The sequence below is a fragment of the Erpetoichthys calabaricus genome, chromosome 15 (genome assembly GCF_900747795.2).
Source record: "Erpetoichthys calabaricus chromosome 15, fErpCal1.3, whole genome shotgun sequence".
Classification (NCBI taxonomy): domain Eukaryota; kingdom Metazoa; phylum Chordata; class Cladistia; order Polypteriformes; family Polypteridae; genus Erpetoichthys; species Erpetoichthys calabaricus.
Genome location: NC_041408.2, coordinates 76,812,889 through 76,828,273, shown reverse-complemented (window position 1 = coordinate 76,828,273; position 15,385 = coordinate 76,812,889). Strand labels below are relative to the sequence as shown.

The following is a 15,385-nucleotide window of genomic DNA, read 5'->3' as shown; positions in this document are numbered from 1 at the left end:
TCCATATGAATATTCCAGAAAGAATTATTTAAATCTGTAGCATGCCCCATAAATAACATAACAGATTTGTTAAATATAAATGGTTACTGATGTTAAAAAGAATCTTGCTGTATACAGTAACACTGGCTTAGATCCTTCTTCCTTGATTTGTTTCCATCCTGTAACATTGCCTACTATAACATAAAAAGAGTTCTGTTTTGTCCCAATATTAGGAACCTTTTCAAACCCCAATGAACCAATTCCATATCAAAAGAACCTTTCTTAGAATTAAACGATTTTTTGTCAAGCAGTGGTTCTACATGGAATCTCACAACCCAGTGTAGTGTCATTAAATAACTTATTTTAACAGTGTCTTTTATTCTTTTCTAAACAGATCAAACTTTATTTCAGTTAAAGTAACTTAACTGGATGCACCATGGCCTAAATATAACCGTTTTATATACACCACTGCTTTCCTGGTGATTTATCTATCCATCAGTGATTTTTTTTTTACTGTCTGACGTGAAGGAGTTAAAAAATAATATCCGCCCACCCATTTTCTTTCCTCTTTGGGGCGGAGGCATAATTTGTAGAAACAATTAAAAAAACAAGAAAAGTTTAAAAAACGTTCTTCAAGTTAAAATGAATTTTGCAACTCTAAAAATTAACGGCATCTTGAAGACATGAATTACATGTATTATTTTGCATTTACGATCGAAACTTATAGACATAAGTGATATGCGATAGTAACAGCCGAAAATGAAAACAGCACTCTGCCGCGTTTGCTAACAATAGCGCCCCCTATAGACATTCTGTAACCAGACATGCCGAAGAGAATATTCGCTGTATGTCACTTCATTTTTAAAAAGGCTAAGCTTAGGACCAAAATAAATGTCCGCAAACGGAAGCAATTAAACTATAACAATCATTCACATAATCATTAGTTTTTAACCCTCGTTGCACTCCACGTCCTATTACTTCACAAAGCGGCCACTTTAAAACCATTTCAACTTCAGTAAAAGTCTATAAAAAGGAATCGTTACGAGTCCGTGCAGACCGACGAGGGTCTTCTAAACCTGTGCTCCTCCCGTCCCGAAAATGGAATTATTCTCACGACATATCAGCCAACTTTATGAAAATCTATTGTGCATATTTAGTGGGAACGCTTGCCTTGTTGAAGTCCCTATCATATTATAACTGACATGCACACAGGCTTCATCCCACCTTCCACTTTTCTTTTCTTTTTAGAACTAAGTTGAAACATCTGCATTACCCGCAGTCTACCGCTGTTGCGCAACATGCAATACTTTTTTTTCTACGCAGTACTTACTTTTGGTCTTTTCCATACCACTCCGCGGGTTTTGGAAGAATTTGGTCCAAGTTCTTTAAAACCTAGGGATTCGGGAGCAGCAGGGAAGGTTTCATCCACAAACAGCCTGCCGGCCCCAAGATACTGACTCCGGAGCAAGTCGAAGTCCTGATTGAGGTACTTCACCGCCTGCTCGTTGGACCCAATCCCCGCTGCCCGTGCCCTGTTTTTTGCGAGTTGCGAAGCCATCCCTGTCATAATGGACCTGCTGTTGTGTTCCTTGTTGTCCCGAGAATTTAGGTTCAACCTGAAAAGGCGTGGCGACAAACAGACTTCAAATGAGCCCAATGTCAAACTCTTTCACGCCCTGCAAAATACACGAAAGTACTAACACACACACACATCGAGGCGTGGTCTGCGTACAGGTCTGCACTAGTCACCCGGGGAGCGCGCGTGTGGCATTGCCTTCTGTACATCTCACGACTGCTTCTGCACAACGAGGAACTCGACAAGAACTTTAGGATTCATAACACAGGTCTGCTACATTAAACTCAGGAAGATGTTTTACATGTGAAGTTCTTTTTATTTGCATTCATGGGCACTATTAAAATATTAAAATGTTTCAATCACGTCACATTTAAGCACAAAACTGTAAGTAAATGTAATTAAAATTAGATTAAGTAGATTCCACAATTTGTTAATGTATGGAATATCATATCAATCAGTTTAACGTGAAAATATTTAGTCAAGCCAATTTTTTAAATATATGTATATACACAGTGTGGTCTGAACATACACCAGAATGGATAAAAAGGAAGAAAATTTAAAAGAAGGGAAGGATCTGCCTTGACAGTTATAGTGACAGTGAGGCATTGTGGAGGCATATTGCTATTGGTATAAAGGAGCCCCAGTTGTATTTCTTGACACGTATCTGCTGAACATTTAATTGACTGAAAATACTGTTTGTTAATGTGTCAGAGAGTGGATGTGTAGCATTATTCATAATGGTACTCAGATTACTACCTCCAGGCGGTCCAGAGTGAGTCCCATAATTGAGTCTACCTTCTTGATTAAACTGTTGATTTATTGGTCCTCTCCTGAAATGTTGTTACTGGCTCAGCTCATCACAGTGTAGAAAATTGCACTGGCCATCACAGAGTTGTAGAAGATGTGAAGGTTGTCACTGCCCGCATTAAAGGAATGCCATTTCCTAAGGAAAAAGAGCCAGTTCTGCCCTTTTTAATATAATTTCTGTGTGTTGCAAGACCAGTCCAACCTGTTGTTGATGTGGATCTCCAAGTACTTGATGGAGTGCACCACCTCTCTATTCACTCTCTGAACAGAGTGACCAGATATAGAGGCTGTTCGGTGCAGTGAAAGTCAGTAACCAGTTCTCCACCTAACTTCAATACTCTTTCTCATCTTCTTTATTAATGCACCACATAAGTGCAGAATCATCTTGAGAATTTCTGTGATATGGCCTGGTGTAACTCTGTATGTATAGTCTAAGGTGTACAGGGTGAATAGAAAAGGAGAGAGGACTGTTCCTTGTGGTGTTCCAGTGTTGCTCGCATCAGTATCACAAACACAGTCCTTGAGTCTCACAAACTGCAGTCTGCCTGACAAATAGTCCATTTGATGTGATATTGGAAAACTGTCCAAGCATAACTGTGTTTTCAGCTGGTGTTTGCACTATTTTCTTGGAGTGCCACAGTGTGAGGTTTACCGAAGAATACTTGCTCTGATATCTGCATATTCTAGATATTTTTCTACCTGAACAGCCTCCAAGCTGAATGGGTTTAAAACTTGGTAGATTGGCTCTCAGTGGTGGGTTGGCACCCTGCCCAGGATTGGTTCCTGCCTTGTGCCCTGTGTTGGCTGGGATTGGCTCCAGCAGGCCCCCGTGACCCTGTGTTCGGATTCAGCGGGTTGGAAAATGGATGGATGGATGGATAGATTGGCTCTATTAAAACTTTCATCTTTTCCCAATATGAATTTTGCCTTTATTCAGGATATGTTTATTTCCCAGAGATTTATTAAATAACATATGTAATGAACTCATTAAGAAGAACAAGCACTGAAAGGCCAAGGTCAAAATACCAAATGGATTAAAAACCCAAAAAAACAAAATTCAAACTTGAACTCCAAAAATTTAGACCAAGAAGACCATAACCTGTCTAGTATCTAAATTGCTATCATAAAGTTTCTTTATGAAAAGCTTTTCTCCAAAGCTTGGAATTTTGTGACTATTGTACCCACATCTTAAACAATGTTGACATCATGATTTCACACAGAGCAACGTCAGCTCTTTGTGATTGGCAAGAGCAAGGCTTTGTGATGGGGACTAGGCTGGGGGCACCAAATAAATTTCGGAATGAAATGTAGCCTGTGGTGTTCTCCTGTACAAATTGGAAATCTGTACAAAATTTGTGGAGATCAGTTAAACAGTGTGGATTTTGCAATTTGAATTCAGCTTGGGCGGCATGGTGGCGCAGCGGTAGCACTGCTGCCTCACAGTTAGGAGACCTGGGTTCGCTTCCTGGGTCCTCCCTGCGTGGAGTTTGCATGTTCTCCCCGTGTCTGCGTGGGTTTCCTCCCACAGTCCAAAGACATGCAGGTTAGGTGCCTTGGTGATCCTAAATTGTCCCGTGTGTGTGTGTGTGTGTGCGCGCAGTGGTTGGTGCCCTGTCCCCCATGACCCTGTAGTTAGGATATAGCAGGTCGGATAATGGATGGATGGATGGATGAATTCAGTTTTATATGTTAGATATGGGTGCAGCCACAAAATCCTGACTCATAATAACAGTGCCTGTTAGATAAACAACAACAAAATGCCAGCATGATGACATCATGAAGATATTGATACATTTAAAAAAATATAAGATGAAAACAGACAAAATTGTCCAGGCTAATTTTATGTGCATTCAAACATGGATTTAGAAGGGTATCATGGTCTTTCCTTCCACTACATGCTATGTTAATTCATTCCAAATGTCTACACCACTTCATGAAAAGAAGTGCTTCCTGGCATTCATTTTGAACACACTCACTCTTATCCTCAACTATGGGAGTCACTGCGTAGCTGAAAGAATTCTCATTTTTTTCTACTCATTTTTTTCATATAATTTTCAGGATAGCAGAATTCTATTTGTTTTTTTTCCAGTATTTTTATGTTTTTGTCTTGTTTTCTGGTTATTTTATTGTTGATGATCAGTCCACCAGACAGGGTGGACCTTAGGGTATTTAGTCAAACATATGCACACATGTATAAGATATCATGGTATACATCCACCTGGATGTTACCTCATGATAGTAAAAGAAAAGTGGTGAAGTTAAGTAATTGTTGGCTCTTCTGATTATATTAAACATTCACATTACATTTACTTTTTTCACTGATGCCTTTATCCAAGGTGACTTACAGCATTTAAGATACAATGTGTTATGTTTGTTTTTGCTTTTCACTTGGAGCACAGGCAGGTAAAGTGACTTGCTCATGACAGCACAGTACCAGTAGTATAATCTGAACCCACAAACATGGTGTCTGAGGTCTAAAACCTTAACCACTATGCCGCACTGTCTAACAGTAAAATTTATTTTTTTTAAATAAAGTATTTTATTATGCATCCATCCATTATCCAACCCACTATATCCTAACTACAGGGTCACGGGGGTCTGCGGGAGCCAATCCCAGCCAACACAGGGCACAAGGCAGGAAACAAACCCCGGGCAGGGCGCCAGCCCACCGCAGGGCACACACACTAGGGACAATTTAGAATCGCCAATGCACCTAACCTGCATGTCTTTGGACTGTGGGAGAAAACCGAAGCATCCGGAGGAAACCCACGCAGACACAGGGAGAACCCGGGAAGCGAACCCGGGTCTCCTAACTGCGAGGCAGCAGCACTACCCACTGCGCAACCGTGCCACAGTATCTTTTCCCACAGGTGCCTCCATAATGGTGACCTCTGTTGACAGTTGCTACTGTGTTGCCAGGCTTGGACAACTGGAAATGCATGGTGCAAAATGCCATAGCGCAACAGGTAAAACTCAACATCGACCATTTTCAAAAAGTTTGCAGGTCTACCTCAAATCGTTGCAGTGTGTTGAACAATTCATTTCATTTTTAGGATTAACAAATTTAGTGTTTTAAAATTTTGAGTATGGTTTGTGTTAGTGCTTCAGCACTGATGACAGATTGGACTGATTAGTGTTTACATTCATCGTATTGGTTACACCTGCTCCCCTGACCCCTTAATGAAAAAAAAGCTTTCTGTTTTGTGGTAGTACATGAATCTTTTTCTTTTTGTTTTGGCTGTGTATTTTAGTCATCTCACTGTCTCTATTGGTTTGGTCTTTTGGCTTTTGCTTTGTTCATGCCTTTTTAACCCTTGTAGATTTTTATATACACTTTAGGAGCCTGGTTGTTTCAGGCAAGAGTACATGTCTCTGTATAAAGGCATGTCTCTCTATCAAGGGACAGATAAAAGACATAGTCATAAAGGCCCATCAAGAAGACCTTTGTAAATAGTTCATTTTTTTAGCATCAAGTCTGTTTTCATGTTTCTTTAAAATCAATATTGATTCATTGGCACATTATCATTATATATTATATTATTTATATACTTATTTTATTTTGTTTGCCTGGTGTTTGGGCTAACTCATTGCTTACCAAAATATAAGGACCTGAACTAGGTTCCCACACAGCCTTTAATTTCTAATTAAGCTTTATGTTAGAGGATCATGTACTGATGCACTTGACTTTACTCTTCTCCATTCAGTGTCTAGTGCGGTTATGTCTGGTTTTATATTTTGTTAAAAAGACATACATACAGTATTTTATTAGTCCAGGTTTCCCTAATGTAGTGTGAGAGCGAAGATAAAGGTCTGACAAAGGCCTGAACGTTAGAGATGGAATGAGGTCAAAAAGCCCAATACATACACCAGAGACCAACTTTCAGAATAAACATTAAAAAATGCCCAAATTACACAGGCATAGTGACCTTAAACAGCATTGGCTGTTGCCATGCAAAAACACTCAAAATGGTGGCACCTGCTATCTAAATCATAACACAAAATAGCATCACGGAAACATCATAAAGATGATAATAAAATTAATAACAACTACAAAGGTGAAACAAACTGTACAAAATAATAAAAAAAACAACAATGTATATTTAACAAGATCCCAGTTACTGCTCCTGTTTTGCTGCACCTTTTTTGGTTATGATTTTCAACAGGCGTCTAATTGAGGAGTGGTTAAGGCCTTGTGCCCAGCTGCTGCTGGGATAGGCTTGAACTTCCCACAGCCCACTATGGGACCAGAAAATTAATGAATGGCTATAACATGAAATGTAAAAATGCCCTATGGCCACTAGAGAGTGTTTCAAAGCCCCCAAACCTTGACACAATTGCAGATAGCCAAGTCCTGAGTTCAACAGATCTTTGATTTTGAGAAATACTTTTAAGTATTAATAAACACCAGGATTATTCTTTCTTTCTTTCTTTCTTTCTTTCTTTCTTTCTTTCTTTCTTTCTTTCTTTCTTTCTTTCTTTCTTTCTTTCTTTCTTTCTTTCTTTCTTTCTTTCTTTCTTTCTTTCTTTCCCACTCCAGCAAGATGAGCTATTTCCTCCTTCTCCTCTCCTGGCTCTAGCTCGACTAAGTGAGGTTAAGGGCTCCTTTTTAACATGGACCCAGAAGTATTACAGCACATCAGCATGGAGAGTAGGAAGCACCTCTGCATCAAATGGAACTTCCCTCTAACAGGGGAGCCTGCCCCTAGCAGCCCCTTCCTGCATGACCCAAAAAACACAACAGGGCTGCCTACTGGAACTACAACTCCCATTCATTCCTCTGGGTGTCTAAATGAGAACCATATCAGATGGGATGCTGCTACTCAATGTATTAGGGGAAGAAATGGTAAGGGTAAGTTACACCATTAATTCCAGGATTGAAGCCAGTCCATGTGTGCATTCCATTACAGCCCTTTTAATATTTTATTCATATCTTTCTGTTCTTTAAGATATATTATTATATGGTACAGGGAGTAGCTTCAATGCATAACGTAATTTTTACTCAAATGGAGAATTTTTAAAAAAGCCATTTACTCTAAACTTTATCAGTTGTTCTCTTTAAATGTAACAATCTAACATTGATTGTATTTTTCGGTCTGTATACACACAATAAAACCAAATCACTGGTTAAAGTAATTAGGTTCTTGATTTTCATATTTGACAAGTTTTAAACAACCCACACATTTGAAAAGGAAAGGCACAATTAGTGGAAGTTTAAATCTTATTTAATAAGAAATAAAGCTTGATTGAGGGATGAGACTTCTTTATGTCCAAAGAATGTAAATTAATATAAATTATTTTTTATCGTAAGGCATTAACGGTTGCCTTAATTCACCACTTTTTTAAATTGCTTGTTACTCATTTTATACAAAACATTTTTGCTTAAGAACTAAATAGGTATTTTTTATTATAGTTAATTTGAGCCTGCTTGTGCAGAGCTTCTATTTTAGTTCTTTTTTTCATTTGATGTATTATAGTTAAGTAGTCCATTCAAGCAGGTAAGAGGTTCTCTTTTTTAAATAATTTAGACACGGAGGAAGTTCTATCCAGTCACTTTTTCCCTCTGTTTGTGTGGACGTTTCTCTGGCTTTTTCATTTTTCTTCTGTCATGCCAAAGATATGTATGTTTAGGTAACTGTTATCTGTAAATTATCCCTTAATTGCAGTGAACTTTTCTTGCTTTAAACTTTGTGTTTTCCCTTTTTTTATCTTTATGTATGTTTTTAGCAAATAATTACACCTTTTTACGTTTTTTGATCCTGTTTGATCTTGGTGTTGGGGGATATATTGGCGATCAGTATGATGGTAGTGAGATTTTCCTGAACACCAGGTAAACTCATGTGAAATGAAATAAGGTGATTTATTCAAAAATGAATAAATGCACAAGGGTAAGGAAAGTGGAAGGAGTAATGCTTAATAATAAAAAATAACAAAATTCCACACCACTCAGGCAGTTAAAAAATCAAATCAAATTTTATTTGTCACATACAATTATACACATAGTGCAAACTTGTAGTGAAATGCTTAGTTACAAAAGTTCAAGATCAAAAATAACGTCACTTTTTAATACAAATAAATGTTCCTGACCGACCTGCGGGATGACTCATCCACTTTTTTATGCCATAAAACAAACAACATACTCCTTTTTAGCTTTTCCAAGGGGGTCAATACTTCTCATAGGCCCTTACATCTTGTCTTTGGCTGGCATCTGCCTTGCTCCAAACAGAAATGAAATTGATTATTGATTATGGCCTGTACATAAAACTGACAGTTGTTTATGGCTTAGTGACTGAAAATAAGTACTGTAAGATGAAACATTGCATTGAATGGGCAACTGTTACTAATACAGTATGTGTTCTTAAGAAGTTCTAAAAGCTGACTGGATTAAAGTGTACATTTCAGTTAAAGTTTTGCTATTTTGCTGAAGTTCATTGCCTCAGTTCTGTAGCAATATTTCATTAATAACAGGTGGTGTCACTGTAACATACAAGCAAACTTTTGACTTTAGCGCTGATAATGAGTGACTTTTTGGTGTCCACTACATTAATAGATCTACATTAAGGTCACCTCACTACATATGTCTACTAACGCCAACAACCCTTACTGCAACAGCCTGAAACAACTGTTAGCTCTGTCATAAAGAAATGAGTTATTGACCATTCTCAAAGCTGGCATTAAATATTACATGAAACATACATACTTGGCAGTCTTTTTTCATAATACACAGTACTAATTAGACCTTTTAGTCATTTGGACAATACATAAATATCATAATATAGATTCACAAACCTGCTTAATCCAGCTGAAAGTCGATATGGGGCCTATCTGGTCATCACTGGGCATAAGGCAGGAAATCAGTCTCCAACAGAGCAATCGTTCATAGCAGACATCCAAAGTAATGGAATGCATTTTAATAGCTAAGGATGCTACAAGTTTAAAAATATTTGTTGCCTTTTGTATTTGTACATAGTAGTTTAATATATTTGTTTAGTAATTTTAAGATCAGATGATATCTGTTTAAAAAAAATACGCCAAACCATGTTAGAAAGTCACGCAGGGCAGTGTGACATAGTGGTTAAGGCTTTGGACCTAGAACTTCAAACTCTGAGGCTTTGGGTTCAAATCCCACTACTAACACTGTGTAACCCTGAGTAAGCCACTTCACCTGCCTGTGATTCAAATGTAACCAGTTATATCTCAAATGCTGTAAGTCACTTTGATAAAAGTGTCAGCCAAATAAATAAATAAGTATACTGTGGCGGGTGGCTGGGTCCCATGCCCGACCGGGAAGCCCCTTCTACATATGTTCTGGGGGAGCAACCATGAGCTCCCCCGGAACGCTTGGTGGCAGCCTCCCTGGCTGACGATGGTGCCTCAGTTTCCCGCAGGGCTCTATGAGAGATGGAGTCCTCCACAGCCCGGTTGGGGGCTGGGGTGGCCGCTAGAGGGTGCTGCATGGATTCCACAGCCCAGCTGGACAAATCTTCAGCCCCACCCGGAAGTGCAAATCGGACCAGGTAGTCAAGCACCTGGAACACTTCTGGGTGGGCTATAAAAGGGGCCAGCCACCACCACTCGGGCCAGAATCGGGAAGAAGAGGACAAGGTTGCCTGGGAGGAGTGGTGGTACCAGAAGAAGGTTGTGTGTTGTGGTTTAAGTGCTTTTGGGACTGTGTATTGCCTGTGGGGTTCACGAGGAAGACGTGCCCCACAGGTGAAGAAAATAAAAGCCTTGTTGTGTTTTTACACGTGCCTCTGTGTAGTCTGTGCCGGGTTGGGCGCTATATAGCGTCTAATTCACAATACATGTACGTACAACAACTTCAGCTGAAACATCAGTGGTGATATAGCTGCTGCCATTAGAAAAGCAGCTTGGATAGACCAGGTGCTGCAAATGGAACAGCCATGCTAAAGAGTCTTGTTACATTAAATAGAAAAGCGTGGTATATAAACCATTTGTTGACACAACAAACATATTTTTGCCTCCATTTCATAAAAAACTTGGACTAATGAAAAAGATTGTGAACGCAATGAACAAGGAGGGTGAAGGATTTTAATATTTGAGACAGATGTCTCCACAGATTAAGGAAGGCATTTTTGTTGGTCTATAAATCAAACACGTCATCATTGACAAGTGGTTTGACTTTCTACTAGTGAGGCTGTAGGAGATTGCATGGAAGGTATTCAAGGATATTGTTGAGAATTTTCTTCCTACCTACAGAGCACCAGCCTACATCTAGCTGGTTGACAACATGCACCAAGCACACAAAACAGTGAAGTGCAACATGTTGCTAAAGATTCATTTTCAGGGCATATAAAATCCATCAGTGCTGACCGACTATTGTTGAGCACTCAAACTGGAAGTATCAGAGGCAGAGTAGAAATGAAGATCAGTAGCAAAACAATTTTAGCTCAATCGAATTAATGCAATGCATCAGCTTTGTTAGGCAATTAAATGTACTCAATTCAATAAAACTTATTTTCATGGTTTTCCAAACTCTTACATGATACAGTCAATCAGAAATTATATTTATGTTCATCTTGAAGCAAATTTCAAATAAAAGTTGTTGTCCAGAATAATCAATTAGCGCTGAATACAAACTACATCGAAAAATTCAGTGCTGGTATGTCTTAATAGATAGATAGATAGATAGATAGATAGATAGATAGATAGATAGATAGATAGATAGATAGATAGATAGATAGATAGATACTTTATTAATCCCAAGGAGAAATTCACAATAATAATAATTCATAATGCTTATGTTTCTGATGCAGTTCACCATTTCTTCTTCAGCAGTGAATCTCAAAAGCATGCCAGGTGTTGACTTATTGTGCTGAAAACTCTCTGCAAACCTGTTCACACTTAAAGTCATAAAAGTCTGTGGAATGTGGCACCACAGGAATCCAGTAAAATGGACACTTTGTAAAAGCAGGTTTGGTAACAGGATCCTTTATGGTTGTCACACAGAGGATGGCTGATATTCTAAAATCCTGTTCCTTGCACAAAACAAATGAAAAGTTCCTAATAGTTGTGTGGAAGTCAAGGTGACCTTCAAATGGGCGTCCACCATGAAAATCTTGAGTGACAAGCCGCAGAGGGTCAGCTTTGGTCAAGATTGACATCAAGCTGACATTCTGTTCTGTCTGCCCATATAGTTTGTGGCAAGCCAGTTTGGGGCTATTAATAGATCCAAGGGCATACTGAGAATGTTTGCATTGGGGAGCACAGGCACCAATACTACATTTAAATAAAATGTTTTAAAGAAGAGCATATTTAAAAAGTATTTCCATCCATCAATTTACTGAACCTACTTTTTCCAGTAAAGGATCATGGTAAGCCTGATGCAGCATTAGGTGCAAGGCTTGAACCAGCAATAGATGGGATGCCTCTCTATAGCAGAGCACAGTCACCCAAACCTGGCCAGTTTAGACTAAATCAGTAAGCTAGCACACATATCATTGGGATGCCTTCACACAGACATAGGAGAATGCACAGATGCCACACAGACCAAGGCGAGGCCCGAGTCACACTGCTGACCTACTAAAGTGCCCTTCAGAACCCTCCTAAAATGGAAGATGAAAACACTGTTAACTGTTTGTTATGAGGTGCAGTTCAAAGTGCATTTTGTTCTTGATGAGCTCTTTTTACTCTTTCATGATGTGCAGGTTAAGAAATGTACTCCAGGTAACATGGTGAGTCAGTTGTGAGGTGTGAAAAAAGTAACTTTATTCCATATAGCACTTTTAAGTCCAAATACTTGAAGGGCTGTTGTGAGTGTGAATATGTGTATGTAACTGGAGCTCCATCACTCTGCCTGGATAAGCTCTGGTAGCCAACCATAAACCTTACATGAAAAGAGTGGATTTGTAAACTCATTCATACAAACATTTAATAACCCATTAATCAATTTCAAGGGCAAAGGAAGCTGCTGCATAATTCGACAACATTGAGTGGAAGATGAAAACCAATTCTGGTTGACTGCAAGGTACATTTACACACACACAGCCCTGCTCACATTATCTAATACTAGGACAGTTTAGGGTCTCCAATTAACATAAATTGCATATCTTATGCAGTGGTAGCGCTGCTGTCTGGCAACAAAGAGAGCAGGGTTTACATCTTGTGTCCTCCCTATTCAGACTTTTCATGTGCTCCCTGTGTCTATGTGGGTTTCATAGCATACTGTTGCCTCCACCATTCTTATATCATCTCATGCTCAGGGCTAATTTATCATTTGTTGCATGTGTATCTGGGGAGGGTGGCTTCTAGTGCTTCTCCATAACTTCAAAAAATTCCAACAAGCCATTGATGCATTTTAAGAATCTTATGATTGTTTTTTGATACATCCAAAACCACAACATTATCATACTGTTTTATTTTATAAAACTATTGGGGCAGAGGAGGTAAATAAGGGAAAATAGAAAATACCAAAGACTATATAGAGAACAGAAGCCTTGTAACCCTGGTGAGCATACCTTTGCAAGCATCATTCCCCCTCCTCTGTTAGGAGTAGGTGGCTTCCTCACTTTCCCAACTCCAAGGTACTGCAAAAGTGCTCTCATCCTCACCTTCTGTCTGTCTGTCTCTGTACTGACTTCTCCCTCATTTGGTTAGTAAGCCTTTATTTGTTCCATATCACTTTCCAACTTTAATACTGGCAGAGAGTAGACATTAAACCACACGAAGACTCCATAAAGTGCTGCTTCTATGGAAAACATCCTATATTGTTCCTGATCTAATAAAGCAGATGTCACTTTACCTAATGACCACATACCAGTGGCCCTTACATCCCTGGTCAATATAAATATTCTCGTGAAAAAACATTTGGTCTCATTGTAGTTTGCCTATCAGACAAAACTCGTAGTGGAAGAGATAATTATCTTTCTGCTCCACAAGGTTTATTTGCATCTACACAAAGCTGGCATCACTGTGAGGATTATGTTTTCTGATTCTCCACTGCCTTTTATATGATCCATCCATACCTTTTAAGGAGTAAGCTCAGACATACTGTATTTAGGTGGGTGAGCCTGTGATGTTCTGGATAATGTGCTGTCTGTCTGGAAGACCGCTGTTTATAAGGTTCAAGGACTGTGTGGGCAACACTGGAGCACCATTGAGATCACTACTGTCTTCATTTCTTTTCACTTTGAACACATTGAACTTTAAATATAACACTAGATCATTTCACTGGCGAATATTTTCAGATGAGTCGGCACTAATGGGGTTTATTGAGAAGAGGATAAGATAGAGTATAGGAGTCAAGTGAGGAACTTTGAGAGTTGTCTGCAACTCAGTATCAGCAAAACCAAGGAAATGCTTATTGACTTTCACCTCAATATACAAGAAAGATGAGAGCAGACTTTTTTTTTCTTAAGAGATTGCACTTCGATAATGTGGGCAGTGACATCCTTCACATATTCTACAACTTGTTGATGGCCAGTGCGATTTTCTAGGCTGTGGTGCACAGGACCATTAACATTAATTGAAGTGAGGCCCACCGAATCAGCAAGCTTATTAAACATCCCAGAGGTAGTAGCGAAGGAAAGAGTGCAAACAAACCCAAGTGCCATTATGATCAATGCTGTACATACCTCCTCTGACACATTAACATTGAGGTCTTTCAGCCAACTAAGCAGTCATTCAACAGAAGTGTGTAAAAAAACACTACTGGGGCTCCTTTGCTGTATATCTACAGCAACACACCTTTATATACCACCACATGCTCTCCGTGCCCAAAAGGCAGCTCCCACTCACAGTCCCTGGTATTTCTGCACTCTCAAGGCTTGATTTAACATTAGAGACCAGATCTTCCATCCATTTACTGCACTGCCTGTTTTATCTAAAATAGCAAGCTCTCAATTATCTCAAGAGGAATCTCTCTCCTGCCACCTACTGGCAATCAGACCTTTCATTGGTTACCTGCTTTTCCCTCCTTTCTCTTGTGTTGGCCTCCTTATGGATTTTCTGTACAGACACTTGATAAAATGAAAGAGCAATTCCCATTCTGGTGTGCAGCAGGACCTTCCATTTGCCGGTGAGGGTTTTGTTACATTTTTTACTGTGTTTTACTCTTATCCTTTAATGCTCAGATTCCTGATCATCCCCTTCAAGTTCCAAGAAAACACAGACTACCTTCAACATGCATCAATGATGAATTACTTAGAATTGTTGACTTCAGGTACTAAAAGTCCATGTGCCAGAATGCCAAAGCAGTACCATATTAAAAGTGCCTCAGAGTTTGGCTTTATTTTGTGTGTATTATTTTTTTAGCTTCATGTGTCTGTGTGGGTTTTCCACCAGGTTATCTGGTTTTTCCTCCCACATCTGAATGACTTTGGTTGGGTTAAGCAGCCCTGTAGGAGTGAGTGTGAGCATGGCTCACTGTGTGAGTGGTGCTCATTCAAGGTTGGTTTGTACCTTTTGCTGATAATTTTGGGGTACAATTCATTCCCCAACCCACCCAAAATGGAACTATACAGTTTTGATTATACAGTTTTAAAAGTTTGACTATTTTTCAGGTCTGTTCAAGAGCTTTTAAAAATAAAAGTAATGTGCAGGTTCATAAAGACCAGCATCTATCATAATTATAAGCTGTCCTGTTCACATGAATTTCGACTGAAGTTTGGAGTTTTATTTTTTTAAACAGACATATTATCATGGAATCACTCAACTAGAATGTTAATTACTGTGTACAAACACAAAAGCCAACAAATATTTTTAAACATGTACCGTCCTTAGCCCCAAGGTTCAACAGACTTATAACTATAGGTCTCTTTGGAGAGAACACATTTGGCCATTTAGGTGGTCCTAAGGGGCTCATTTATATAAGCCTGCCCTTGTTTCTAAAGAAGACTGGCCTGTTTTTCTGCATATTGTGACATAAGATTGTTTCACTCAGATATGTTTAACTTAACTCAGATGCTCAATTATACCTTAAGTTTAGATAAATTAAACATGTTGGTATTATTTATGCATTGGAAATATTCATTTTTTTATTCCAAAACCTTTGTACTTATTTTTGCA

The 15,385-nt window shown here is 38.9% G+C and overlaps 1 protein-coding gene across 1 annotated transcript in view; it reads right to left on the bottom strand.

Annotated features, from left to right (window-relative positions):
• The window catches only part of LOC114665710 (calpain-2 catalytic subunit-like), a 73,688-nt gene extending 72,005 nt beyond the window's left edge, over positions 1 to 1,683 (bottom strand). Inside the window, exon 1 of the mRNA XM_028820333.2 lies at positions 1,310 to 1,683. Coding sequence (XP_028676166.1) covers positions 1,310 to 1,546 — 237 coding nt within the window. The 5' untranslated portion in view covers positions 1,547 to 1,683. The remainder of the gene's footprint in view (positions 1 to 1,309) is intronic.
• Between the last annotated feature and the right edge of the window lie 13,702 nt (positions 1,684 to 15,385).